Source organism: Carcharodon carcharias, chromosome 9 (genome assembly GCF_017639515.1).
Source record: "Carcharodon carcharias isolate sCarCar2 chromosome 9, sCarCar2.pri, whole genome shotgun sequence".
NCBI lineage: Eukaryota > Metazoa > Chordata > Chondrichthyes > Lamniformes > Lamnidae > Carcharodon > Carcharodon carcharias.
The window spans coordinates 33,379,739-33,406,847 of NC_054475.1; the positions used below are offsets into that span (position 1 = coordinate 33,379,739).

At 40.4% G+C, this 27,109-nt stretch overlaps 1 protein-coding gene across 11 annotated transcripts in view; it reads left to right on the forward strand.

Moving 5' to 3' along the window:
• Nucleotides 1–27,109, forward strand: part of LOC121281742 (high mobility group protein HMG-I/HMG-Y-like) — a 110,657-nt gene that overhangs the window by 12,173 nt on the left and 71,375 nt on the right. For 6 of the 11 annotated variants that reach the window (XM_041194674.1, XM_041194672.1, XM_041194673.1 and 3 more), the window contains exon 4: nucleotides 14,579–14,629. In XM_041194674.1, coding sequence (XP_041050608.1) covers nucleotides 14,579–14,629 — 51 coding nt within the window. Of the gene's footprint in view, nucleotides 1–14,578; nucleotides 14,630–22,759; nucleotides 24,138–27,109 lie in introns of those variants that run through there. The other 5 variants (XM_041194667.1, XM_041194665.1, XM_041194666.1 and 2 more) reach the window with 1 other exon arrangement.

The following is a 27,109-nucleotide window of genomic DNA, read 5'->3' on the forward strand; positions in this document are numbered from 1 at the left end:
TTCTTTGAAGATGTGATAAGCAAAGTGGATAATGGGGATCTTGTAGATGTAGTATATCTGGACTTCCAGAAGGCCTTTGATAAGGTGCCGCACAAAAGATTAATATGCAAATAAGATCACATGGAGTTAGGGGTAATGTATTAGCTTGGATAGAGGATTGGCTAACCAACAGAAAGCAGAGAGTCAGGATAAATGGGTCTTTTTCTGGATGGCAAACTGTAACTAATGGGTGCCACAGGGTTCGGTCCTTGGGCCCCAACTATTTACAATCTATAATGATTTGGATTTAGGGATAGAAAGTACTGTAACTAACTTTGCAGATGACACCAAAATAGGTGGGAAAGTAAGTTGCAATGAAGAAATAAGAAATTTACAAATGGATATGGACAGGTTAGGTGAATGGGACAAAATTTGGCAGATGGAGTTTAACATGAATAAATGTGAGGCTATCCATTTTGGTCAGAAGAATAAAAAAGCGACTTATTATTTAAATAGAGAAAAACTTCAGAATGCTTCAGTGCAGAGGGATCTGGGTGTCCTCGTGCATGAATCGCTGAAAGCTAGTATGCAGGTACAGCAGGTAATAAGGAAGGCAAATGGAATTTTGGCATTTATTGCTAAAGGAATAGAGTATAAAAATAGGGAAGTGTTGTTGCAACCATACAAGGCATTGGTGAGACTGCACCTGGAGTACTGTGCAGAGTTTTGGTCCCCTTACTTAAGGAAGGATGTAGCTATATTGGAGGCGGTTCAGAGGAGATTCACTAGATTGATTCCAGAGATGCGGGGCTCATCTTATGAGGAGAGATTGAACAGTTTAGGCCTATACTCACTAGAGTTTAGAAGGATGAGAGGAGATCTAATTGAGGTATTTAAGATGCTAAAGGGGATAGACAAGGTAGAAGTGGGGCCGATGTTTTCCCTTGTGGGGCATTCTAGAAGGAGAGGCCATAGTTTTAGACTAAAGGGTGGTAGATTTAAATCAGAGATGAGGAGGAATTACTTTTCTCAAAGGGTCGTGAATCTGTGGAATTCACCACCTCAGAGTGCAGTGGATGCCGGGACGCTGAATAAATTTTAGGAGGAGATAGATTTTTAATTAGTAGCGGGTTGAAAGGTTATGAGGAGAGGGCGGGAAATTGGAGTTGAGGCCGAAATGAGATCAGCCATGATCGTATTGAATGGTGGGGCAGGCTCGAGGGGCTGAATTGCCTGCTCCTGCTCCTAGTTCTTATGATAGTATTTATTCAGTGTGGAATGGGTGGTAAGAGAAGGGATTACTAAATATCAAGTGTAATTCATTCTCAGTACCTTTGCCTGTGCACAACAATAGAAGAATGTTAAATTTGAGATTAGGTGGGTTATTACATGGTTCTTTTTGTTTTTATAACTGTGTTTGCATCCAGCTCTAAATGCTGGGATGGAAGTCTTGTCTCATTGCCAGCTGTGCTGTGAAAGAAATATTAGAAAGAAGTCATTGTTAGTCTGCCTTTTAGGGGATGGGCAAAGTGCATGTAGAAGCATGTGCTTTTAGGAGAGACTGATGATTGTAAACCTATGGACATTATCTAGGATAGGCCCAGAATTTTTAACAGTGCTATCTTATGTATATTCAAAAGTGACTGCATAAATGTAGCCTTAATCTTCAGAGTTTTTAGTTGTATCTATTCAACAACAGTCCTAATTCTTGGTGATTTCTTGGTTTCACTAATTGTGCAGAGTGAGCGCATTTGTTTTGATCAACCAATTTAAAACTTTGCAGCTAAAAGACTTTAATTAAAATTAAGCAAGATTTAGTAGCAGAGCGCAGGCAGTATCAGGAAGTATAGAGGCTTCATGGAATGAACTATTTCTGTTGCTTTTTCAGAATCAGATTTCTTCCATGACACCTGCTTAACCCACTTTGAAACTTTCCAACTGAAGTAATTGTGGGCACTGTCCATCCATTTCACATTGGACTCATGCCAATAATACAAAATGAGAAGCTGTTCCTTGCAAGTAAGCAGTGATAAGCTGGGAGATCTAAAGGTGGGGGATGGAGGTTAATAATGCTATAGAATTTAAGTTAACATTTTAGGGCTGTACCATACAGCATTTGACCTTAGTGCCTAGGGCTGTAACTAGTGGAAGGAAGTCTTGTCTTCTGTGACTCAGAAAGAACTCAGAGATTCCTATTTAACTTTAAATTAACAGGAAGTGGATCCTCGTAAACTGACCATGGTTGTTGAAGGTTCTTTTCTAACAGAGCAATTTCTGTCAGTCTTGTAGTGGAATGCTAATCAATAGTATAGTAGTAGGTGGATGTGTTTTTATTGTGCAGTTAAATACATTTAAAACATTGCACACACTCACAGCTGGACAGTGAGTCATTGAATGTTTCCCAGGAAATGATGCAATGTCTTAAACAGCTTCCATTTGTTTGCAATTAATTCATCGCTACTCACATACCTGATAATATGAGTGCATTATAATCCATCTTGGATAGTGGAGTTTGTAGACACATCAGTTTAATGAACCAGCTTTTTAACAGCATTCAATGCTGTAACAGTACATTATATAATTTTTACCATTTCTCTCAAATGTTTTGTGCAATTAATATTTCCTGTGTTGGTTCAGAAGCCTTTTCTGTGTCCGTCATTCCTGATTACTACATTGCAATGTTTAATAAACAAGAACAAAACTCATACTAATGCTATAAAACTTTATTATTTAAAGAAAAATATAACAATTAATTGTGACTTCTGTCAGAAATTGTCAATAAAAAGCATTCCATGTCTCAGTTTTTTATGTAGGAATTGCAAGATTTTTTTCTATAGTTGAAATGAATTTTTTTAAGGTATGTTTTTACTTTAATTGATCTTTCAACCTAATTGCAAGCCCATGGGCATGATAGTCTAATTTCAAGCTGTATGAGTTTATAATCTGTGATGGTCAATATGATATGTACAGTGTGGGAATCGGATTTCGTTTCCACATCTCAAACTAGCTTCTGGAAATGTATGAAACCACTTTGTTGAGTTCTTTCCATTTAACTGTAAAATACACCAGAGTGGATCTATGGAAGGAATGTTGAACAAGCAGTTACTGTTGTTTTGTCTATGACTATCTGCAATATTTTGGCTGTGTGTAATATCTGCAAACGTCACTAAATTAACTGATTCTATTTATAACATAGAAACATAACAGACCACAGAACGGGCAGAATTTAATGTGGCGATGGTGTTCTTGCCCACCAGCTGGACAGCTGGCAAGAGCCCACATCGCCCCTTCTTAGCAAGGTCCACTGCATTAAGTGCCAATCAGGCAGTGGTGGGCCTTTCCTGGGATCAAGGACCCTGGGGGCGGAAGTCCTGCCTGCCCGGCCAATCACACAGTCTTTCCAACTTGGCCTGTTGTACATAGGGTCCCTAACTTCCCACTTAGTAGATTTAACCCTGGAGTCTCCCCGAAAGACTCCCTTGTCCGCAGCCTTCAAACATTCTGGTTGGCTCTGGCAAAACTGAAACAGCAGCGGTTGACGTCTTGTCCAATCCACAATCCCTGGCTCACTGTCTCTGTCATTTCTAGCTGTATAACGCACACGGTAACACAGTCCCTCCTCTATTCTTGGAGTTGTTCTTCACCAGGATAGTTCTGAACTGCGTGTTTTGAGACTAGCTGTAATTCAATCTCCTAATTAGCTCTCTATTTACATTTTGCTTTTTAGCTTTCATCCCCATTGCGTCACATGGACACTGCTTGGAACTAAAATGCTTGCTAGGAGGTCCAATGACACTCCTTTCAGAATGCTCCCAATTTCACGTTGAAATTAAAGGGACATTTCCAAAAGAATGTAGTGGAATTGTCATTGGACTAGTATTCCAGAGATCCAGAGTAATCCTCCAGGGACCCGGGTTCGAATCCCACCACGGCAGATGGTGAAATTTGAATCCAACAAAAATCTGGAGTTAAAAGTCTGATGACCATGAAGCCAATTGCCAATTGTCATAAAAACCCATCTGGTTCACTAATGTCCTTTAGGGAAGAAAATCTGCCGTCCTTACCTGGCCTGGCCTACCTGGGACTCCAGACCCACAGCAACGTGGTTGACTCTTAAATGCCCTCTGAACAAGAGAAATTAGGGATGGGCAATAAATGCTGGCCTAGCCAGTGACACCCACATCCTGTGAATGAATAAAAAGAAAAGGCTTTTCCCAAAAACACAAAGGTCAAAACACAGGGACTATATAAATGCAGGTAGTAGTTGTATTTGTATTCCTTGGGGTTAATTGGGAGCCTTTGGGATGACTTTAATTCTATTTGGTAGAGTTGTATGGAACGTTCCTATAACTAATGCACCCGCACAAATCAAGTGTAGAATTCATAGACTTCAGACTCCTTTTCAGCTCTTTCCCCTACTAATCCTGCAGAAATATATTGAAGCCTAAATGCATATTCTCTGGTAACATCACTTAATAATGATGACACAATTGCTTCAAGACTATTATGTCTCCAATTTTGATGTCAATGTATAGATTAGCTTGGGTATTATTGTCCAGCATGTAACTTAATGCCATTATATGTTGGGAATAAGGACCCAACTATCATTAAACCGGTCATTCAGATCACTCCAGATAATTCTTTCGTTCTGCTTTTGGCTGCCATTTTCTTTCCTCACTGAGATCAGTATATGCATTTTAAAATTAACAGTTTAACAATCCAATTAAGATTATACAGTTCTGAAGAAATTTTCCAAAAAAGCAATAATAATTTAATTTTAAAAAAAAATCTGAAGAAGTTTGCCTTGCACTGCCTTCCTCTTTGTTTTGTGCCAGGGGATTTAGCTTCAGCATCATTCTTCAAGCTTGTTTCTCAGTATTGAACAGTTCCAGCTCCTCCAGCAAGTTTTGCAAAGGGGCAAGTAGCAGTATCATGGATTTCTTACAGATTGAGCAAATTTTCATGTATTACGCTGATGGGAAAACTGCTGTCACATTAGACTGTGGTAGGACCTCAAATACCAGAAACAGTGATTTAGACTCTGGGTTAGTACATATTTTTAAAAAATTGAGATGTAGGCTTCTTGTACAATACATGAAGATATGTTAACCTAGAGCATGGACAGAACTGCCTAAATGAAAAATATTGCATTCAGCATTATTGCTGAAGCACCACAGTTTGCCATCATGAATCCTGAAAATTTGATTTTTGAACCAATCTACATGGTAAATTGTTTGCCTCATACAAATCTTTCTAATTCAGCTATGATGCTAGATACATTCATACTACTTTAAATTTCAAACAGATCTAGCAACTCAAAACTGGGCATCCATGAGGCACTGTGAGCCATCAACAGCAGCAGAATTGTCTTCAACCACAATCTGTAACCTCATGGCCCACCAAATGCCCCATGTTACCATTACCATCAAGCCTGGAGAACATAGGAATATAGAAGCAGGAGTAGGCCATTCAGCCTTTTGAGCCTGCTCCACCATTCAATACAAACATGGTTGATCGCCCACATCAATGCCTTTTTCTTCACACTATCCCCATATCCTTTTATGTCATTGGCATTTAGAAATCTATCAATCTCTACTTTGAACATACTCAATGACTGAGCCCTCTAGTGTAGAGAATTCCAAAGATTCACAACCCACTGAGTAAAAAAAATTTCCTCATCTAGGTCCAAGAGGCTTCCCCCTTGTTTTGAAATTGTGTCCCCTGGTTCAGTCTAGTCCCCTGGTTGGAGAGTCTACCCCAACCAGGGGAAACATCTTACCTGCACCTACCCTGTCTATCCCTTTTAAGTATTTTGTAGATTTCAATTAGATCACCTCTCATTCTTCTAGAGAATACAGGCCCAGTTTCCCCAATCTCTCTTCATAGGACAGTCCTGCCATCGCAGGAACAAGTCTGGTGAACCTTCGTTGCACCCCTTCTATGGCAATAATATCCTTCCTAAGGCAAGGGGACCAAAACTGCACAACGTACTCTGGGTGCGGTCTAACCAAAGTTCTATACATTGAAGCAAGGCTTCACGATTCCTGTACTCAAATCGTCTTGCAATAAAAGCTAACATATCATTCGCCTTCCTAATTGCTTGCTGCAGCTGCATGTTAGCTTTCAGTGATTTATTGACGAGGATACCCAGATCCCTTTGCACACCTACCATTTAAGAAATACTCTGCACATCTATTCCTCCTACCAAAGTGGATAACCTCACATTTTTCCATCTGCCATATTCTTGTCCACTCACCAAGTCTGTCCAAATCCTCTTGAAGCTACTTTGGATTTTCCTCACAACTCACATTCCCACCCAGCTTTGTGCCATCCGCGAACTTGGAAATATTAGATTTGGTCCCCACATCCAAATCATTGATGTATTATGAACAGCTGGGGCCAAGTACTGATCCCTGCAATACTCCATTAATCACAGCCTGCCAACTCGAGAATAACTGACTCATTTATTCCTACTCTTTTTTCTGCCTGTTAACCAATCCTTAATCCATGCCAGTATATTACCTCCTATCCCATGTGTTTAGTTTTGCTAACCAACCTCTTGTGGGGGACTTTATCAAAAACCTTCTGAAAATCCAAGTATACTATGTCCACCAACTCCCCTTTTATCAATTCTGTTAGTAACATCCTCAAATAACTCCAACAGGTTCGTCAAACATGATTTTCTCATTCATAAGTTCATGTTGACTGTGCACAATCAGATCATTATTATCCAAGTGTCCATTTATTACATCCTTTATAGTAGATTCTAGCATTTTCCCTACCACTGATATAAAGCTAACAGGTCTATAGTTCCCTGTTTTCCCTTTCTCACTCTTCTTAAATAGTGAGGTGATATTTACTACTTTCCAATCTGCAGGAACCTTCCAGAATCTATAGAATTTTGGAAGATGATCATCAATGCATCTACTATCTCCATAGTTACCTCTTTCAACACTCTGGAATCAGGTCATGGGGACTTATGAACCTTCAGTCCAATTAGTTTCTCCACTACAATCTTCTAACTAATACTAATCTCCTTCAATTTCTCATTCTCCCTAGTCCCTTGGATCTCAAATTCTGGGAGATTTCTTGTATCGTCCTCAGTGAAGACAGACAAAGTAATCATTTAGCTTCTTTACCATTTCTCCATTGCCCATTGTAAATTATCCTGACTCTGCCTGTAATGGATCTACATTTGTCTCAGCCAAACATTTCAGTTTTACATACCTATAGAAGCTTTACAGTCTTTTTAAAAATGTTTTTGATGTTAATGAATGCTAGTTTACATTCGTATTCTGTTCTCTCTTTATCAGTTTCTTGGTTCTCCTTTGCTGTATTCGAAAATGCTCCCAGTTCTCAGGTTTGCTACTATTTCTGGCAACTTTGTAGGCCTTTTCTTTTAGTCTTATACAGCCCTTAGTTTCCTTTGTTAGCCATAGTTGACAGACTTCTTATTGGTTTTTTGTGCGTTGAAGGAATGCATCGTTGCTATAAACTATGTAATAATTCTTTAAAGACTGTCTAGTGCCTATGTACCATCATACCTTTCAATGTATTTTTGCGATCCACCTCAGCTAATTTGCCCCTCATATCTTCATAATTTGTTTTGTTTAAATTTAACATCCTGGCTTTAGATTGAGCTATCTCACTTTCAAACATAATGGATAATTCTTTCATATTATGGTCACTCATCCCTAAAGTTCTTTTACTAAGGTTTATTAATTAAAAGCAAAAAACTGCAGATGCTGAAAATTCAAAACAAAAACAAAAATACCTGAAAAAAACTCAGCAGGTCTGACAGCATCTGCCGGAGAGGAATACAGTTAACGTTTCGAGTCCGTATGATTCTTCAACAGAACTAAGGAAAAATAGAAAAGAGGTGAAATCACCTCTTTTCTATTTTTCCTTAGTTCTGTTGAAGAGTCATACGGACTCGAAACGTTAACTGTATTCCTCTCCGCAGATGCTGTCAGACCTGCTGAGTTTTTCCAAGTTTATTAATTAGCCCTTTTTGTCATATAATACTAGATCTAAAATAGCCTGTTCCCTAGTCAGTTCCTCAACACACTGCTCTAGAAAAACATCCCTAGCGCACCCCAGAAACTCGTACTCCACAGTATTAGTGCTCATTAGGTTTACCCAGTCTATATGCAGATTGAAGTCGCCCATGATTACTGTATTACCTGTGATACATGCTTCTCTAATCTCCTGATTAATACCATGCACCACACTACCACTACTGTTTGGTGGCCTATAAACAAGTCCTACCAATGTTTTCTGTCCCTTGCTGTTTCTTAGCTCCACGCAAACAAATTCCAGATTTTTGTTCTTCCAATCTCAGATCCTTCCTTACTAATGTACTGATCCAACCATTATTATCAGCGCAACATCATCTCCTTTTCCTTTTTGCCTGTCCATCCTAAATGTTGAATATCCTTGAATATTCAGTTTCCATTCTTGGTCACGCTCTAGCCACGTTTCTGAAATGGCAATTAGATTATACCTATTTACCTGTATTTGTGTTTTTAAGTCACCTACCTTGTTGCAAATGCTCTGTGCATTCAGGTAGAGTGCACTTAACTTTGTCTTTTTGACATTATTCCGCATTCTAAACTCGCCTTCATTTCGCCTGACTTCTAATTTCACTTGTTACTTTTCTAGTTCCCATTACCAGCTTTATTTCCTTCCAATTTGAGCTACCCCATTTTCCTACCCCGCCTCCCAACAAGTTAGTTTAAACAACCAGGGATCAACCCTAGTCCAGTGAAGACTGCAGGGGGGCGCATGCCAGGAGCAGAACTTAGCATAGTCAAAATTGAGGTGTCAACATGGTGAAGCTACAACAAAGGACTACTTGTGTGCCAAAAGGTGAAAGCAGCACGCAAGATCTAAGCGATCGCACAGCCGATGGATGAAATCTAGTCATGAATGGTGGTGGACAATTAAGCAACTAACTGGAAATGGAGGCTCCGCAAATATCTCCATCCTCAATGATGGGGGAGCCCAGCACATTACTGAAAAAGACAAAGCTGAAGCATTTGCAACCATCTTGAGCTAAAAGTGTCGAGTGGATGATCCATCTCGGCCTCCTCCTGAGGTCCCCAGTATCACAGATGCCAGTTTTCAGCCAGTTCGATTCACCCCATGTGATATCAAGAAACTGCTGAAGGCAATGGATATTGCAAAGGCTATGAACCCTGACAAAACATCCCGGCAATTGTACTGAAGACTTCTGCTCCAGAACTAGCTGCACCTTTAGCCAAGCTGTTCCGGTACAGCAACAACACTGGAATCTACACGGCTATGTGGAAAATTGTCCAGGTATGCCCTGTACACAAAAAACAGGACATATCCAACCCGCCTAGTTCCCGTCCAGCCAGTTACTGCCCAATCATTCTAGCCTTGATCTTCAGCAAAGTTATGGAAGGCGTGGTCGACAGTGTATTCAAGCAGCACTTTCTTGGCTATAACCTGCTCGCTGATGCTGCATTTGGGTTCTGCCAGGGCCACTCAGCCCCTGACCTCATTACAACCATAATCAAAAACATGGATGAGAGAGCTGAACTCAAGAGGTAGGGTGAGAGTGACTGGCCTTGACATTGAGGCCGCATTTGACTGAGTGTGGCATCAAGGAGCCCTAGCAAAACTGGAGTCAGTAGAAATCAGGAGGAAAACTCTCCACTGGTTGGAGTCATACCTATCAGAAAGGAAGATGGTTGTGATTGTTTGAGGCCAGTCATCTCAGTCACAGGACATCACTGCAGGAGTTCCTCAGGATAGTGTCCTAGGCCCAACCATCTTCAGCTGCTTCATCAATGATCTTCCATTCATCAGGTTAATAGTGGGGATGTTCGTCAAAGATTGCACAATGTTCAGCACCATCCATGACTCCTCAGATACGGAAGCAGTCTGCGTCCATATGCAGCAAGACCTGAACAATATTCGGGCTTGGGCTGATAAATGGCAAATAACATTTGGGTCACACAGGTGCCATGCAATGAGCATCTCCAACAAGAAGGAATTCTATCATCTCTCCTTGACATTCAATGGCATCACCATTGCTGAATCCCCCACTATCAACATCCTGGGGGTTACCATTGACCAGGATCTGAACTGGACCCTCCATAGAAATACTGTGGCTACAAGAGCAGATCAGAGGCTGGGAATTCTGTGGAGAGTAACTCACTTACTGATTCCCCAAAAGCCTGTCCACCATCTACAAGGCACAAGTCAGTCAAGTATGGAATACTCTCCACTTGTGTGGATGAGTGCAGCTCCAGCAACTCTCAAGAAGATCAATTACCATCCTGGACAAAGCAGCCCACATGATTGGCACCCCAATCACCATCTTAAACGTTCAATCCCTCCACCACCGATGCACAGTGGCAGCAGTATACCATCTATAAGCTACCTTCGATAGCACCTTCCAAACCTGGGACCGCTACCACCTAGTAGGATAAGGGCAGCAGATGCATGGATCTCCACCATATGCAAGTGCCCCTCAATGCCACACCATCCTGACTTGGAACAATATTGTCGTTCCTTCACTGTCACTGGGTCAAAACACTGGAACTCCCTCCCTAACAGCTCTGTGAGTGCACTATACCACATATACTGCAGCAGTTCAAGAAGGTGGCTTACCACTACCTTCTCGAGGGCAATTAGGGATGGGCAATAAATACCGGCTTACTCAGCAACGCCCACATCCTGTGAACAAATTTTTTAAAATGCTTCTTTAACCTGACTGCAGACATGGTAATTTTGTGATTTTCAAGTGTAAATCAGCTGACCTAGAATAAACTTGCAGCATTGTAGATGAATAAATATGGACCATTGTGTTACAGGCACTAATTTAAAATAAATATGGGGAATTGCTCCCAAGCATTTGGTTAAAAGTGGGATCCAGCAGCAAGAGAGGGCCTGACAGTCTCTTTCATTAACTCTTGGACTGAACAGCACTAAGCAAACCAGATCAAACTTTTTTTTCTCCAGGAAATGCTGACTGAGTCCTTGAAGCACTGACAGCATGTTTACATTTTTGTGACTCCGAAATGCACGATAGGTTGGGTCACCATTTATACTAAAGAGTATAATCAATAGAGAGAAAGTTAGGGGCATGGTGGAGTTGCGTGGGGAGGAGTGAACAGAAATTTGTCCAGCATCTACAATGGGTGGCATGTTAGCAGAGCAGCTGCTCTTGAGTTCCAATCCATGCCAGCCTGGGACAAGCTCATTTGAATCAAATGGCAAGCTGCAGATGCCAAATAATGATCTTGATGCAGGTTGCCCATTAGGGCCTGAAACATTCCAGCTGGTTCTGATGCCAGGGTGACACAGGCAGGTGGTTGGGGAGGGAGTGGGGGCAGGGGGCAAAGTGAGTGAGGTGGGGAATGGGATGTGAGCTTGGGCCAACCACAGCTTACAATAATCTCATGGAACCAACTCTATTTATATTGTCTGGAATCCATAATATTAATGCTGCATTATATTTTACACTAGAAAATTCTTATCTCAGAGTTATGAGAAACATCCTGTTTCAGAATTCTGTACCTTTGTGATTTCTGCTTCGATCAGGAATGCAATTTTTTTGAAGTTGATTCTGCCTCATTGTCAGGTACACTATTGTTAGACCTGTTTTCCCTGGGGTGCATATGTCTGTTTTGTTTGAGTGGCTATTGCAATCCCACCAAATCTGAATGTTAACCATAATGAACACATTCAACAATGCAGTAATAGGTTTTATTGTGAAAGGTAATGAATAAAAACAACTTTGTTAACATTCTTCAAGTTTCTTGCTTCGTTTATGTGCATCAAACCCTGAGCTGTTTCGATTGCATGCATACATTTCTGAGAATGCTTTTTGTATGCAGCAGAAACTCAACTATATGTTATGAACCTTTTGAAACCCTTTGCATGAGAATTTATTTTCACAGCCACTTTATATTTAACAAATCTCATTTATGAATGGAGGTTGCTAAATGTGAACTATTTGCATTGGAACTTTATTTTCTTAAAGTGCTTGGTTTGTTTTTGTTTTGTTAAAGATTGTGCCAACTGATGCATATCACATGGAATTTCGTGGCCATTTGCCTGACACCTCTGGTTTCAGATCTGGCAGTGCGTAACATTCCAACTCTCTGACCAACATGTGTGGTTAAGTTCTTTGTCCATTCTTTATCAAGGCAGTTAGTAAAGGAACTCTCCTCCCTTCACAAACCACAAGCCACAGTGGAATCTGTGACCTTGGTGACTAATGTCCAAGCCTAGAGAAGAGTTGGACTTGAATTTATTTCAATCCCAGGATGTGAAAGAGTTTGAAAAGTGAAGTTGTTGGTTGCAGGCTCCTTGCTCATGAATATAATTCCTGATGCATAGTAATTTTTCCCTTTTACTTTTAAGCACAATCTTTTGTGTGTGTGTGCACTATATTTATGCTTCCATTATAATAGACGTTGTAAGCAATGGACAGAAGAAGAATCACTCTTTTATTTTCTATCTGTCAGCTCTGTTTAACATCTTCAAACCTTTCTGTAAAGTGCTATATTGTTGTTTGTGTTTTGGATACTGAGGTTTTCTTGGTATAAGGTTTTATATATCTCTCAACTTTGAGAATTTAATTGTTGAAAGGCTGTTCTGCAGATCTGATGTTCATGAGATGGATTGATTTGCTTGTTCTAGACCAAAAACTTAATGTGGACTTCTGGCAGTCTAAAAATCTACCACAATAGTAAATAGTTTGTCAAAATTCTCACTTTTTGGTTGCATGCATCTGATGCTATGAGAGGTTTGTTGTGTTAAGCTGTACAATGTAGTCTTGTGGAATATAGGAAAAGGAGCAGGCCACTTGACCCGTTGAGCTGACTCTTCTTCCTTTCTTCTCGTGATGAGAGAAGGCAAGTGTAGTGGTGAAGGGTAGTTTATCAGAGGGAAGTACATGGTGGTTTACAGGGATCTGTATTAGGACCACTGCTCTTTTTGATGTACATTAATGATCTGACCTTGGGTATAGGGAGTTTTCAGAAGTCAGAAAGCTTGGAAATGTAGTACACAGTGAAATGTAATGCAGAGGATTATGAAGTGATGTATTTTGGAAGGAGAAATGGGGAGAGGCAATATAAATTAAATGGTCCAATTTTAAACGAGGTACAGGAATAGAAAGACATGGGGGTTCACATATTCAAATCTATGAGGTGGCTGAACAATTAGAGAAGGCTTTTAGAAAACCTATACGATCCTTGACTATATATAGGGGCATAGAATATAAAAGTAAATAAGTTATGGTGAACATTTATGAATCACTGGTTAAGCCTCAGCTGGTGTATTGTATTGTATTGTCATGCACTTTGGGAAGAATATCAAGACTTGGAAAGGGTGCAGGGAAGATTTTCTACACTGATAGCAGGGATGAGGGGCTTCAGTTTTGTGGAGAGATTAGAGAAACTGGGATTGTTCTCCTTGGAACAGAGAAGGTTATGGGGTGATTTATTGGAGATATTCAAAATTACGAGTGATTTTGATATAGAGAAACTATTTCCACTGAAGGGAGGATCAGTAGCCAGTGGAAACAGAATTAGGATAATTTAGGATAATAAAAACGCCGGAGGGGAGATGAAGAGAAATAACTTTTCGATGAGACTTGCTATTATCTGGAATACACTACCTAAAAGATTAGGGGAACCAGATTCAGTGGCAACTTTCAAAAGGGAATTGGATAAATACTAGAAAATAGAGAAAATTGTAGGGCTGTAGTGAAAAGAGCAGGGGAGTGGGACTAATTGGGTAGCTCTTCTATGAGCCAGCACAGGCATGATATGCTGAGTGGCGTTCTTCTGTGTTATACGATACTATGTGTGGACAACTCTGGCAAAACACAATACTTGTCCATCCCCATTAAGCTTGATGAGATTAAGGCCAGAAATCAGGCAGAGGGTCAGTTACTCCCTCTGATCTTGCTGCATTGCCTCCGTGTTCTGATCCTGTTTTGAGCAGGAGAACAGAACCCCCACAAGAAGGCAGTAAGTGGAGGAGGAGTGACAGCTTCTCTGTCAAGCCAGGCTTGTTGGGAAGGGGCTCTTGGGCTAGACAAAGCCAGCAAATAAGATCTGGCTGGGTTTGAGTTGTTCTCTTAGAACATTTTATTCACATGAAGCCCTGCTGTACGTTTGACCCGGCCTCCACATCCCTGGTTGCCAGGGTTTGCCGTCCCTTTGGGGTTCCCCTTCACCGTTCCTATCTTCCCTTTAAAATCAGGGCCTAAGACTCAATCACGTAGTTTAGAATAGAATTCCTGTGTAGCCCAGAGTATGGTAGGGGTGGCAGGTTTCTTTCCCTGAGGATCATTTTCGTTTTCCTTGCAAGGTTTGTTAAAAGGTGAGAAAAAAGCAGCAGAATGCAGGAGGTGATGAATATGTTTACACATTACTTAAGTCCCCTTTAGTAATATTTCCCAATTGCCCTAATCACTTAATTTGCTACCTGTATATGACTCTATGACTCTTGAATTAATGTGCACAACAGCACTTGTAGAATGTGTTTGTAAAGAAATTTGCACACTCTTTCAATTTTTTTATTTTTTTCTCATACTTCATTTCTTTTCCAGAAATCTGGTGGTGCAGGAGGAACGAAGCCCAGAGGTAGACCCAAGAAACTGGTAGGCTACATGTTTGTTTCTAATATTATACATAGTGCTGGGTTGAACAAATCACCATATATTGGACACCCAAATGTTAACATTGATAATTGTGACTTCATGGAAATTGGCAGCAGGATCCTAATCAGCAATATTGTGCAGTTATCGGCCTAACATTTCAAGTTATGCCTATCTATCATGATGACACGATACATCCATATGATATAATAGTGAAATTCATGAATTGTAATGCAGTTAACCCAACACTAATTGTATAGAAATGTTAATTTGTGATGTTTAATGTGTCAAGCTTATCGATAGTTTTGGTGAGAGGATCTTCAGATAAAGTATTTGTAGGTTAAATTGACCTGTTTTGAGGCCTATGAAACACTTGCTGTATCATGGGACCTTTTATGAGGTGCATGTACTAATGTGAAGTAGGGAAGGGCAAGGACTTATAAGTTTGCATATAGGTTTAGGCCAATCTATGTATTTTTAAAAAATTTAGCTCACACACTGGAGCTGGAAGTGACGCTAATATTATGAAGACTAAAGCTACCCGAACAACAGGGTTAGTTTCTACTGTTATGATATTGATTATATGGACTAAGTTATAATTTTAACTAAACTATTTTTTAACACTAATTCTGTTTAACCTGTTGCCCTATTATCTCCATTTCCAATTCTTGCCTTACATTTTACTTTTTTAACCTATCCTCTCTATCCTAACATTTTCTCCCTTTTAAGAAATAAAGTTTAAGTTATTTCAGTTTCCTTGTATTTCTTTCATCTTGCTTCTATTATCCAATTTGATAATGCGAGTTAATTTCTTAAAGGTTTTTTTCCCCATGTCTAATTACAAATTAAAAGACTGGATTCCAGTCTGTCAAAAATCCTGGATGTGAAAGTTAGCATTGTTTCATCATATGTGCATCTAGGTCTCTCTTTCTATTTTGTTTTCTTCTTGATGTTCTTCCCTTCCCTTCATCCTCTCCAAATTGTCCAAGTGGCCATTATTTACATGAGCTTTGATTGAGAGTTAGGCTGACTTTTTGACTGAGGAGAATGGGACTGCTTGCCCACATCTGCCCTCCAGCAAGGGTCACTGGATAATGACTAAGTGTGGTAATCCACCCTACTTCAGGAACACCTTAAGCCAATTGTCTCACCACTGCGCCATAAACCAACAGGGAATCAACTAATTCATCATATGCTGTGGATCTACCGATAACTTTCCTGACAAGAAAAGTTCTTTGAGCCAATGTCTAGCCCCAGGTCAATCTTTGCCACTTCTGTGTCCGAACTAAGCAAAGGGATATTGAAAGAGTATATTTGTAGTGGCTTCTTCAGTCAGTCAGAATCTGGATGAGGAAACTCATCTACACTGCTAGAAGAGTTAAAATTTGATTTTGTTTTTGAGCATCTACGTTGACTGTGCTCCCATGAAGCTCACAAACCTGCAGTTGAATAGCTTCCATCAATGTACTACAAAGAGCATAAATATTATTTGGACAGTTTCTTAAGTTGTATTTAAAAAAAAAGAAAAAAAACTGCTGGCAGTAATTTCCAAGCTTTTATTTGAATTGTTTGCCATGATTCATTACTTATAAAAAGGATAGGAACTGTTCCCTGGTCACGCCTATCTCTTTATCATTGCTGTGGTTGGCCATAATTTCTGAGATCTATATTGTGCACTCCAAGATGATTTTTTGCTCTGGTGTACCGGTTTGCTAACTTGCATCAATAAAACTGTTAGTCTTTTAGCTAAACTAATTCCACAGAAGATGGATTCTATAAAGTTCTAATTTCTAGTTTAAACCAAGTAACCTTATTTCCTTTCCTGATCAAATAATTCTGAATTACAGTTTATGAACCACTACAATAATAAAACTATCAAAATTTGAATACTTTCACGTGTCCTGGACTTAGTGCAATGGAAAATGACTAAAATGAAACTTGAAAATCCTAAAAGCAAGAAACCCAAAACACGTGTGCTAGCTGATCTCTATCTGGACTTTTGAATGGCCTTGGGAAAATAGATGCTCTTCACTAAAATTTTTCAAAGTGTGTACTCCACACAGTAATGAAAGCCATCTTCTGATCCTTCCATTTGTTTGAATTTTGACAGGAGACTGGTTGATGGAGCACATTCTAAAGTATGACTAAGTTCCGTTGTTTCTTTTTTATTTTGAACTTGTCCTATTTCCCCATTTTTGATTGCCCAAACTAAACATTTTTTAATCTTAAGAATACTTGGAGACTATTTGTTTCCAGGCTTTTTCAAGTCCCACTGTATAATCCGTATATAATCAGCTGGTGAAAGCACATGAGAGTGGTGAGTTGACTTGCGTTTCCCTCATATCCATGCTATAGAAGCATCTTGCCTTTGCTCAATGCATCAACAGGAACCCACAGCTTGAGGAGCTGTGGGCACTCTTTTTAATTTCTTTTAGGCTGATTGGGTGTTTTACCCCTCTGGTAGTTGTAAGACTCAATGTGAGTAGAGTGACTGTGCCACATTTGTGTTTGACAGCCATAATATTGTTCGGATAATTGTGAAGCATGATACCATTCACAGAAATTCTGTAGAAATGCAGCTTTAAAGCCAGCGCATGTGCTAACTGTTAAATCAGCAATAAGAAAACGTGGGGTCTGAACAGCGCATTTGCCTCATCTGCTGAGATGGACTGGATGATGCAGCATTGTCTTAGAGAGCCACATTTTTACCAATATGGACCCTTTTTCTTTCTTTATTTTCTGTCCTGTCATCCTTAAGGTGTGGACTCACACTGGGGTACGGTTCCTTGAACAGAAATCCTCTGGTTCCTTGTTTAATTGAACATTCTTCATGCCAGTATCTGGACTGTGAATGTTGGCCATGGAAGACATCACAACTGAGCCTTAACCAGCATTCACCCATGCTCATTTTCCATCAGCCTGTGGGGACCCTGATAGATATTTTCCTCTCCCTAGCACATGGGCATTGAGGCCAATTGTAGTTGTCCCCTCACTATTCTAACTGAGCTGAAGTAACTCATGGATTAAACCTGGGACCTTTTACAGTCTGTATGTCTCAATAACACAGTAGGGTTGTACATTTATCCAAAGAGTCATTGGGAGGAACTGAATATGGACATACTTTAGCGAATTTAAGAAAAAAAGACTTGGGGATATGGAAGATGCAAACATTTTTAAAGAATGAAACATTAGTTGCATTAAAATTTTCTGAATAACTGAAAATTAGCATCACTGTATAAATTGAACTGGATGTTTTTTGTATATTCATGGTTTGTGGTTGAAGAATTCAGCCTAGCTGCAAGAGCTAACTGAACAAGTATGCAACTTACAAAAAGTATTGATTAAGATTTTGATGGCCAAAAACATACAAGAGTCTGACATCACTTGATCCTAATTCTCATGAGTTTCACCTGACGTTTTCAGAAATTAACACTTGACAGATAATATACAGGTTTTTCTGAAGTTGGTTTGTGCAGTAGTGTGTCAAAACGTTTCATTCGTGCAGTTTCTCTAATATCCTCCCTCTTTAAAATATTAGGAGTATTACAACTCTTAGCCCTAGGCTGAGACAAAAAAACTCATTTTTTCTAGTGGGTTCATTTAATTACCATTGAAGGAGTTTGATTAAAGTTTCATAGTAGCATTTACGAATCTGGTGTCCGAGGTCTCCAAACTCATTGTTAGATGCCGCTCTTGTATGATTTTTGTAGACTTTTGCTATGTAAAATTAACATTGTTACTCTAGTAACAGTTAACCAAGGATATTCAAGGATAGCCATATAAATACAGTGTCTACAAAAGCAGGTCAGAGGCTAGGAATCCTGCAACAAGTAATTCGCTTCCTGACTCCCCGAAGCCTGTCCGCCGTCTACAAGGCACAAGTCAAGAGTGTGATGGAATACCCTCAGCTTGCCTGGATGAGTGCAGCTTTCACAACACTCAAGAAGCTCTGCATCATCCAGGACAAAGCAGCCCACTTAATTGGCACCCCATCAACAAACATTCACTCCCTCCACCATTGATGCACAGTGGCAGCAGTGTATACCATCTACAAGATGTATTGCAACAACTCACCAAGGCTCCTTAGACAGCACCATCCAAACTCATGACCACTACCATCTAGAAGGACAAGGACAGCAAATACATGGGAACACCACCACCTGGAAGTTCTCCTCCAAGCCATCCATCATCCTGACTAGAAATATAATGCTGTTCCTTCACTGTCGCTGGATCAAAATCCTGGAACACACTCCCTAACAGCACTATGGGTGTACTTACACCACATGGACTGCAGCGGTTCAAGAAGGCAGCTCACCACCATCTTCTCGAGGGCAATTAGGAATGGGCAATAAATGCTGGCCTAGCCAGCGACGCCAGCATCCCATGAATGAATTTTTAAAATTCAATCAAATTGAATTTTAGTTAATTGTTGTTAAATATTGTTGTATTATCTGTATAAAGCTAGAAACTAATGTGTTATGTGTAAGTGTTCCAGGGGGCCATATTCCAGTAGCCATTTCAGGCATCAAGCTTGCTGAAAACGTCTGCTCCTATCACTGCTGGTGTGATCTCTTCCAGTATTGGAATGGGATAGTGATCCCTCTTAATGGCTTGATTAAGATCTTTGGGATCCAGGCAAATTCTTAGCTGTCCATTTGGCTTTTCTCTCACTATGATGGAATTTACCCAACCTGTAGACTCTGTGACTCAGGCGATCACCTTCTTTTCTCCCATCTCTTGGAGCTCTCTTTCAAGCTTCTCTTTTAGTTCTATTGTAATTTACGTGGGGAATGAATCACTGGTTTCATCGCTGGGTCAATAGTGATGTGATACTCAAAATATTCAAAGCATTCAACCATGTCCCCGAAACACGCTGGGTACATGTGCATCAGATCTTCTTTGTATCTGATCGAAGGGTGCTTTTCATTGGATGTACCCTCTTCAGGCCTCAGTGTCTCCTACTTCATGTCATGGTTTATTTAGATAATCTGCAGCTCTTCACAACCGCTCAAACCCAGGAAAGCAGGGCCATCTATTTTAGTGACGTAGAATGTACAATTAACATCTTTGCCTTTTTGTGTCCCTCTGATTTGGGTTGATTTCAGTTCCCCCGTATGCTTTTAGCATGATATTTCTCGGTTTCAGAACATTTCTTTGGATAACCGTTTCCAAATTTTCAGGAAAGATCATTTGGTATAGCCTGAGTGGGATGATGTAACTCTGTGCTCCAGTATCAGTCTTCACCTTCAGATTTTGTTGTCGGCTTTCCTCTCGCCTGCTTCCTTATCTAAATGGTTGTGTGAAATTCTTTTCTTTGGGAACTGTCTGATCCAGCCATTTCATGCAATAGTATGTTTCTTATGTCTGTTGTGTTTTCAAAGTCACCATCATCTTCCAGAGTATGTATGTTTTGGTTTCTTTTCCTGTACACTCACTCTGTTGCTCTGGCTCTGGTGGCTCATCTACCACCTTTTCTCTTTGTCCTGCACATCTTTGCCCAATGATTGGCCTTTCCACAAGCTTTGCAGATTGATCCATATGCTGGACATTTCCCTTTGTCGTGAATTCATGTGGTCATCCACATCTCCTGCACAATCTTTGTCTGTTTCTTGTACATTCTTCTGTTTCTGCTGCACTGCATCAACTCTGCTGCCTTTCTCTTGGCTTAACTGAAGGCTAGCCTTTTGGGTGGTCAATCTGTCTGTTGATGGCTTCCTGTGCTTTGCCAGTGTCTACGGCCTGCGATTATTATGAGCTTGTAGGCGGGATTCAACCTCCTTCCCTGAGACCCCAGGTTGATCTGCCTTTCACCCTCTTAACTACGGCTCAGACCAGGTCTCAGGTCAGTACAAATAACTCAGGATATCCGTTGTTTGGATTCTTGAACAAGACGGTTTATTCAAGCTTATACAAGCATATGCAGGGAGAGCAGCCTCTTAGTCCATCAAGGGGCACTGCCGTAATTACAAAGTCTCGTAACTTAAATACTTTTTCTTATCACAATATGTTTGACTACATTTGAATATATCCACTCGGTAACCGACACACAGGTGCCATGTTAAAAGTATCCTATTGAGTACATAAACATGCGATTCTGCTAACCAATTATTCTAAAGGGTGTATACATAATTATATTATCCAATCAAAATTAAAACTCGTATGCAAGACCTTGGTTCTCACAACTCAAGACTGCTGGTGTTTCATCAAAGACCTCTCTGTCCATTGTATGTTTTCCCATATCTAAGCTGCCCCTTCCCTATCTGAGAAAGGAGTATACCAAAACTAACTTTGTTATGTTTTATCTCCAGACCAGCTCTCAAGGTTTCAACGCATCATTTTACCAGTTGAATGGTTCTGTCTGCCTAGATATTAGCTCATCTCTTGAAACTTTGTAAATCACACAAAACTCAAAGCTCCTTTGTGTGCAATGTCCATCTGCTTACCCTCAGCAGTCAATATGTTTAGCATCCATGTCTACCTGGCGATTTTAGGGTTTTTCAGTAAATTCTTAGTGTTCTCTTTTAGCATTTTTAATTTTCCCCTAACAAGCTCGTCTTTCCCGATTAGCACTTTCTAGTACTTCAGGGTGTGTAGCACCCCAAATTAGTTGATCTATCAGCCTTTCATCTGTTTCCTTAAAAGTTGGCTGAAAAATGCTGAATTTTGCCTGGGTTTATGCTGTCCTCTTCAGTGAGCTCCCAACTGTTAAATAAATTTGATCCAAAATCTCCTACCCTCGGAAGGATATAGCTGACCCTCTCTTCTTTTAGGAATCTACTGAATTATATCTGCAGTTTTGGTAAATTTGCAAGGTAAAACCTTGCAAATGCCTCTACATCATCAGCTTCTAATTCATTATGGGCTGTAGCTGTGCATTCATTGCTATGCTGGACAACATTTCCTTTTTAGTTGTTGCATGATTCACTAAGTTTCTCTTCTGGCACCCGTGGCACGATTTTCCAATCACTACAAATCAATTTAAAATGTCTTAGGTTTACTCACAGACATTTTCTGTCACCATGCTATGGGTTCTTTTGGTTCCCAGGTGTTGTTAATAAGCACACTTTAAGCTTGGAAAGATCAGAAAACCTTTATGTTTAATTTTGCCATACTGTCAGATGCAAAGGAGGATTGGATTGAACTGGTTCTTTTCACTTCACATGAGTCTCCAGTGCAGCTGTGAAATGTGGTCCCCGGAACACTTACACATAACATTAGTTCCTAGCTAAATTGTTCGTAAATATTTATAGATAATACATCAATGTGTAAGGTTTGCTAATGCCTCGCTGTCCTAAAATCTTTTCAGTAAAGTAAGTAGAAATGTTTAAGTATCTTTAGCCTATATGCATTTTCAAATTTGATACAGTTTTGTTGCTTTGTAAAATATTTGTGATTAAGACTATTTTGTTGTTTTGCAACTCAAGCACCAGTTTTGCAAGACTAAGGCAATCAGACATTCCATTCAAATAGATGATCTGTTTTATTTTGAGGACAAGGCAGAACTATGAGTGGATAGCTTATCTGTTGGGGTAAAGCTCTGTCCTTTATGTCTAGGAAAGAAATAAAAATCTGAGTTGAGGAAAGCACTTCCTTCACCAAAATTCTCACAGGGAAGTAAATGCAGTTTCCAATTACAATGTACAGTTCTGGGTGATGAAAATAGCCAAAGATATTACTGTCGTTCAGAGGACAGGGCTACACCAAAAACGGGACAGATGTGAGACTCCTTTCTATGCACCTTCCCACCCGAAATATCGAAAGATAGCTTGCAGAACTGGAGGAACTGATTGCTCATGGCTCTGGCTGGAGGTTTTTAAATGGGTCGTGGATAGGATATAGCACTAACTTCAAGCCAGACCAGCAGCAGCAGCCTGAGACCCAGCAGGACACATAACACCCATCCACCAGGAACAACACCAGCCCCTTGGTAGGTTTCATTCTGTTATTACACACATTCATGACAGCCTGTTAATACAGTTCTCAATTGGATTACTTGTATTCATGTGATTGCAGATACTGTCCAAACGTTTGGCTAATCAAACCTTAAAAGTCTGTCTGCTATGATAGTGGTTCTGTTAAAAATTAGAAATGTTTGTCTGTGATACATTGGGTTAATTTTCTTTCTTTGAATAGATGACCCCTAAGAAATTGCAGTTCTTTACCTTGAGGCCATTGGGGAACAAACTGAATCATTGTATCGACCCCTGTAGCACTGTCCGCTCTAATTCCTCTGATCTGGAGACGCTTCCTAGACGAAGAAGGAGACTAACAGGAAATTATGCTGCTGAAGATGTCCCTATGGCAATCCAAAAGAGAGACAGTGTTCTCCCTATATGTGGCATCAGTAGGATAGAGAGGCACCTTCAAGAACTCCAGGGAGATGTGATGAGGGAATTGGAGGGGATACAAAGGGCCATTAAAGCCCTAGAGGACACTGTTAATACAGCGTTGTTGGATATCCGTCAGGTTATCCAAGAAACCTGAATCAGGCACTGGGAAGGAAAACTGGGAGGCATTGTTGCAAGCTGGCATTATGGACAGATCATATCCTTCTGAAATTGCTTAAAAGCACATGGCCTGTAACTGCCACCTGCTATCTTTTTTTAACTAGCAGGCCAACTTGATTTTACTACTTGCAGGTTATTTGTTTGGTATTTATATCATTCCCCTTCTTTCTTGATTGTTAGAATTTGTTGTAATCGTAGATTGTACAAAAATCCCCGTACTCTTGATTCATGGAAAATTTATTTAATTATTTCCGAGACAAGGAAATAAAAACTTTATAAGCTTAAACTGTGTCTTTGATTCTTTTTCTGCCCTTATCTTTCACCTCCAATTTCTCAAAGCACTGGTATTTTTGAACGTATTTTGTGACCAAAATTGTTCAGAATAACTCTGTATAGAACCTATTTAAACTCTGAATAACTCTATAGAACTTATTTAATCACCCTCCCAATCAGAAGTGTGTGACTGTGTCACATTAAATTGCCAGAACCACGTAGCTTTCTTTGGAAAGGGGCTGTGTGAATTGGTAGAAATGATAGATTGGAACCTTTTGAGAGTAAAGGGTCCTTTCACTATTCCTTGCCTGTCAGGTGCTGTGCTGTAAATTAGTGTGGAATGAGTGTTCCAAGCCTGAATGTCCCTGAGGGTGCCTCTCTCATGGAAGACCATCTATCCTTATCCTTTACAACTGATTCAAATGGGAAGTAGTTTTGCTACCTTTGCTGCTGTTCTGTGTTTTGGTTCCAGTTCAATCAGTTCTTCACTCTTAAATATCCATTGTGAATGATTTGAAATAGGGTGAACTTGTTGTATTCCTATAATTTCCAAGGTCATGATGGAAACAGTTTGAAAATGAAATGGAAGTGAAATAAGACAGAATTGCAACTGAACATTTTTTTCAAGCAGCTTTACAAACTGGTAAATTTGTGACAGAATATAAGTATGCTCATTATGTTAAAAATGTACTCTAATACTGTGATCCCTGTGTTATCTGATTTGAAGAATAAGCCCTGTTAAATAGAATATTAAATGATGAATGGAAAAAGTAGTAGTAACAAATATAGATACTTCAATTAATTTACATGTACACACTGACTTCTCCTGCATGAGGCATATAATGGCACCATCGTCCGAGTCCATTACTATACCCTAGTCCATTACTAACATTAATACTATTGACTTATACTTATAATCAAACACTATCCTTACTATACTCTAACCTGACTGCTTACTTATATCAATTTCAACACAAGGGTGTAAAGTGCTTTTGAATGCCTGAAGACATGATAACAACAACTTCCATTTGTCTAGCACCTTTAACCTAATTAAATGTCCTAAGGTACATCACAGGAGGCTATCAACCAAAATTTAACGTTGAGTCATGTAAGGAGCTATTAGGATAGGTGGCCTAAATCCTGACCAAAGAGGTAGGTTTTAAGGAGCATCTTAAAGCAGGGAAGATAGAAGCAGAGAGGTTTATGGAAGGAATTCCAGAGCTTAAGGCCTAGGCAGCTGAGGGCTATGTTGCTAATGGTAGAACAATTAAAATCAGAGATGCTCAAGAAGCCGGAACTGGAGGAACACAGAGTTTCTTGGAGAGTTGTAGGGCTAGAGGGGGGTGGTCACAGAGCCATTAACAGACAACCCACGACTGCTACCATCTAGAAGGACAAGGGCAGCAGATACATGGAAACAACACCACCTGGAAGTTCCCCTCCAAGTCACTCACCATCCTGGCTAGGAAATATATCACCGTTCCTTCACGGTCACTGGGTCAAAATCCTGGAACTCCCTTCCTTACAGCACTGTGGGTGCACCCACACCATATGGACTGCAGCGGTTCAAGAAGGCAGCTCACCACCACCTTCTCAAAGGCAACTAGGGATGGGCAATAAATGTTGGCCCCAAATCCTGTGATTGAATAAAGTGAAAGATTTGAAAACAAGGGGCTGCATTTTATGGCTGCAGAGCAGGCAGGCTGCCCCTCCCACCTGAAAGTAAAATAGGATGGACTGACGTTGGGTTGGCAGTAGAATGTCATCATGCCAGTCTCTGAAATTATGGAAGGTGAGCGGGTGTGGAAATTGGAAGCCCATCCACCATTTTGAAATTACTAATTAACAAGCTTGTTGACAACTCAATTGTCTGCAATTTTTTTGCCTGCTGCCTTTTTTTGGGCGGTGGAAGTGTTTTACAGTAGTTATGACAAGGTGGCACAGGAGTAGAATGAAAGGCCTGTCACCTGGACCATGGCTGAAAGGAGCTGCAGATTCTGCTGGTGAAGGTGGTAACATCGGTATATTTTTTCTAATTTAATTTATTAAAGCTCTTTTGAGCCTTCAATAAGAAATGACAGATTCAGAGAACAGGGGGCTTTAAATTTGTAGCCACGACTGACTTCCTGTTCGTGGCATAACCCCTCTGCTGCATGACGTCCCATCCTCGACTCCTTGTTGAACATGATGCCCCCTTTTGTACCTCTAATTGGCTGCCTTCTTGCCGGACAACCACTAATTGGCCATCCGTGCTTGATTCAATGAGCTGAACTGGCAAGGCTGGAAAGCGTGCAACACTCAGGGCTGGATTTTCGTCACCAAGGCAGGTAGCAGGAATTTGGAAATTGCGGCTTGGCCCACCCGCCTTGGGGGTCAGTGCCCGCAAAGGTGGGATATTCATTGTCGGGGGCAGCTGCGGGCTGGAGTCGGGTCAGCCGACCCAGGACAGAGGTTGGAGGCAGCCACAGGGGCTGCCAGGTGTGGAGGCGGGCTGTTTACGAAGCCCATCTTGGTGCTGTGGGACTTTGTCACAGTTAAAATAAAAACACAAAGGCCCTCAAGCCCCTACTCCTCATACCTGTTCAACCCCCACACACTCACTATGCCCCTCCAGGCAGCCCACCTTGACCTCTCATGCCCCCATGCTAAGCTATGGCATTTCCATGTCTATTGACCCACAATGCACTGCATAGAATCAATGAATCCTATAATGACCATAGGATATGGAAAAAAAAGTGTTTTAAAGTCATTCATTCATTACTTTCCATTACATTTTTTTTAAAAAAAAAAGTAATTTCACTCCTGGGCAGTAAAAGCATCAATCATCCAGATCCTTTAAAAAGTATCAATAACAGAAACTGCAAGCCCTTAAAACCACCTAACCTGGTGTAAATAAACATTGTGAAATTGACAGCAGAGAATCAGAGAACCTGAACTGTCAAGCAATGTTTTCTCTGGGGCTCATGTGTTTCAACAAGAGTATAACAGAATCACAGAATCTTAATGACACAGCAGGAGGCCATTTGGCCCATCATGTCTGCACCAGATCTCCAAATGAGCATTATGACCTAGTGCCATTTTCCCCGTACCCTTGCACATTGTTTCTGTTCAAATAATCATCTAATGTCCTCTTGAATGCCTCGATTGAACCTGCCTCCACCACACTTTCAGGCTGTGCATTCCAGGCCCGAATCACTCGTTGTGTGAAAAAGTTTTTTCTCACATCACATTTGCTTCTTTTGCAAATCACTTTAAATCTGTGCCCTCTCGTTCTTGATCCTTTTACGAGCAGGAACAGCTTCTCCCTATCTACTCTGTCCAGCCCCCTCATGATTTTGAACATCTCTATCAAATCCTCTCTCAGTCTTCTTCTCTCCAAGGAGAACAGCCTCAACTTATCCAATCTATCCTCATAGCTGAAATGTCTCATCCCTGGGACCATTCTTGTAAACCTCTTCTGCACTCTCTCTGATGTGTTCACATCCTTCCTATAATATGGTGCCCAGAACTGTACACAATATTCCAGCTGAGGTCTAATGAGTGTCTTATATAAATTCAGCATAACCCCCCTGCTTTTGAACTCTATGCCCCTATTAATAAAGCCCAGAATACTATATGCTTTATTAACTGCTCTCTCCACTTGTCCTGCCACCTTCGATGATCTATGCACATGTACATCCAAGTCTTTCTGCTCCTGCACCCT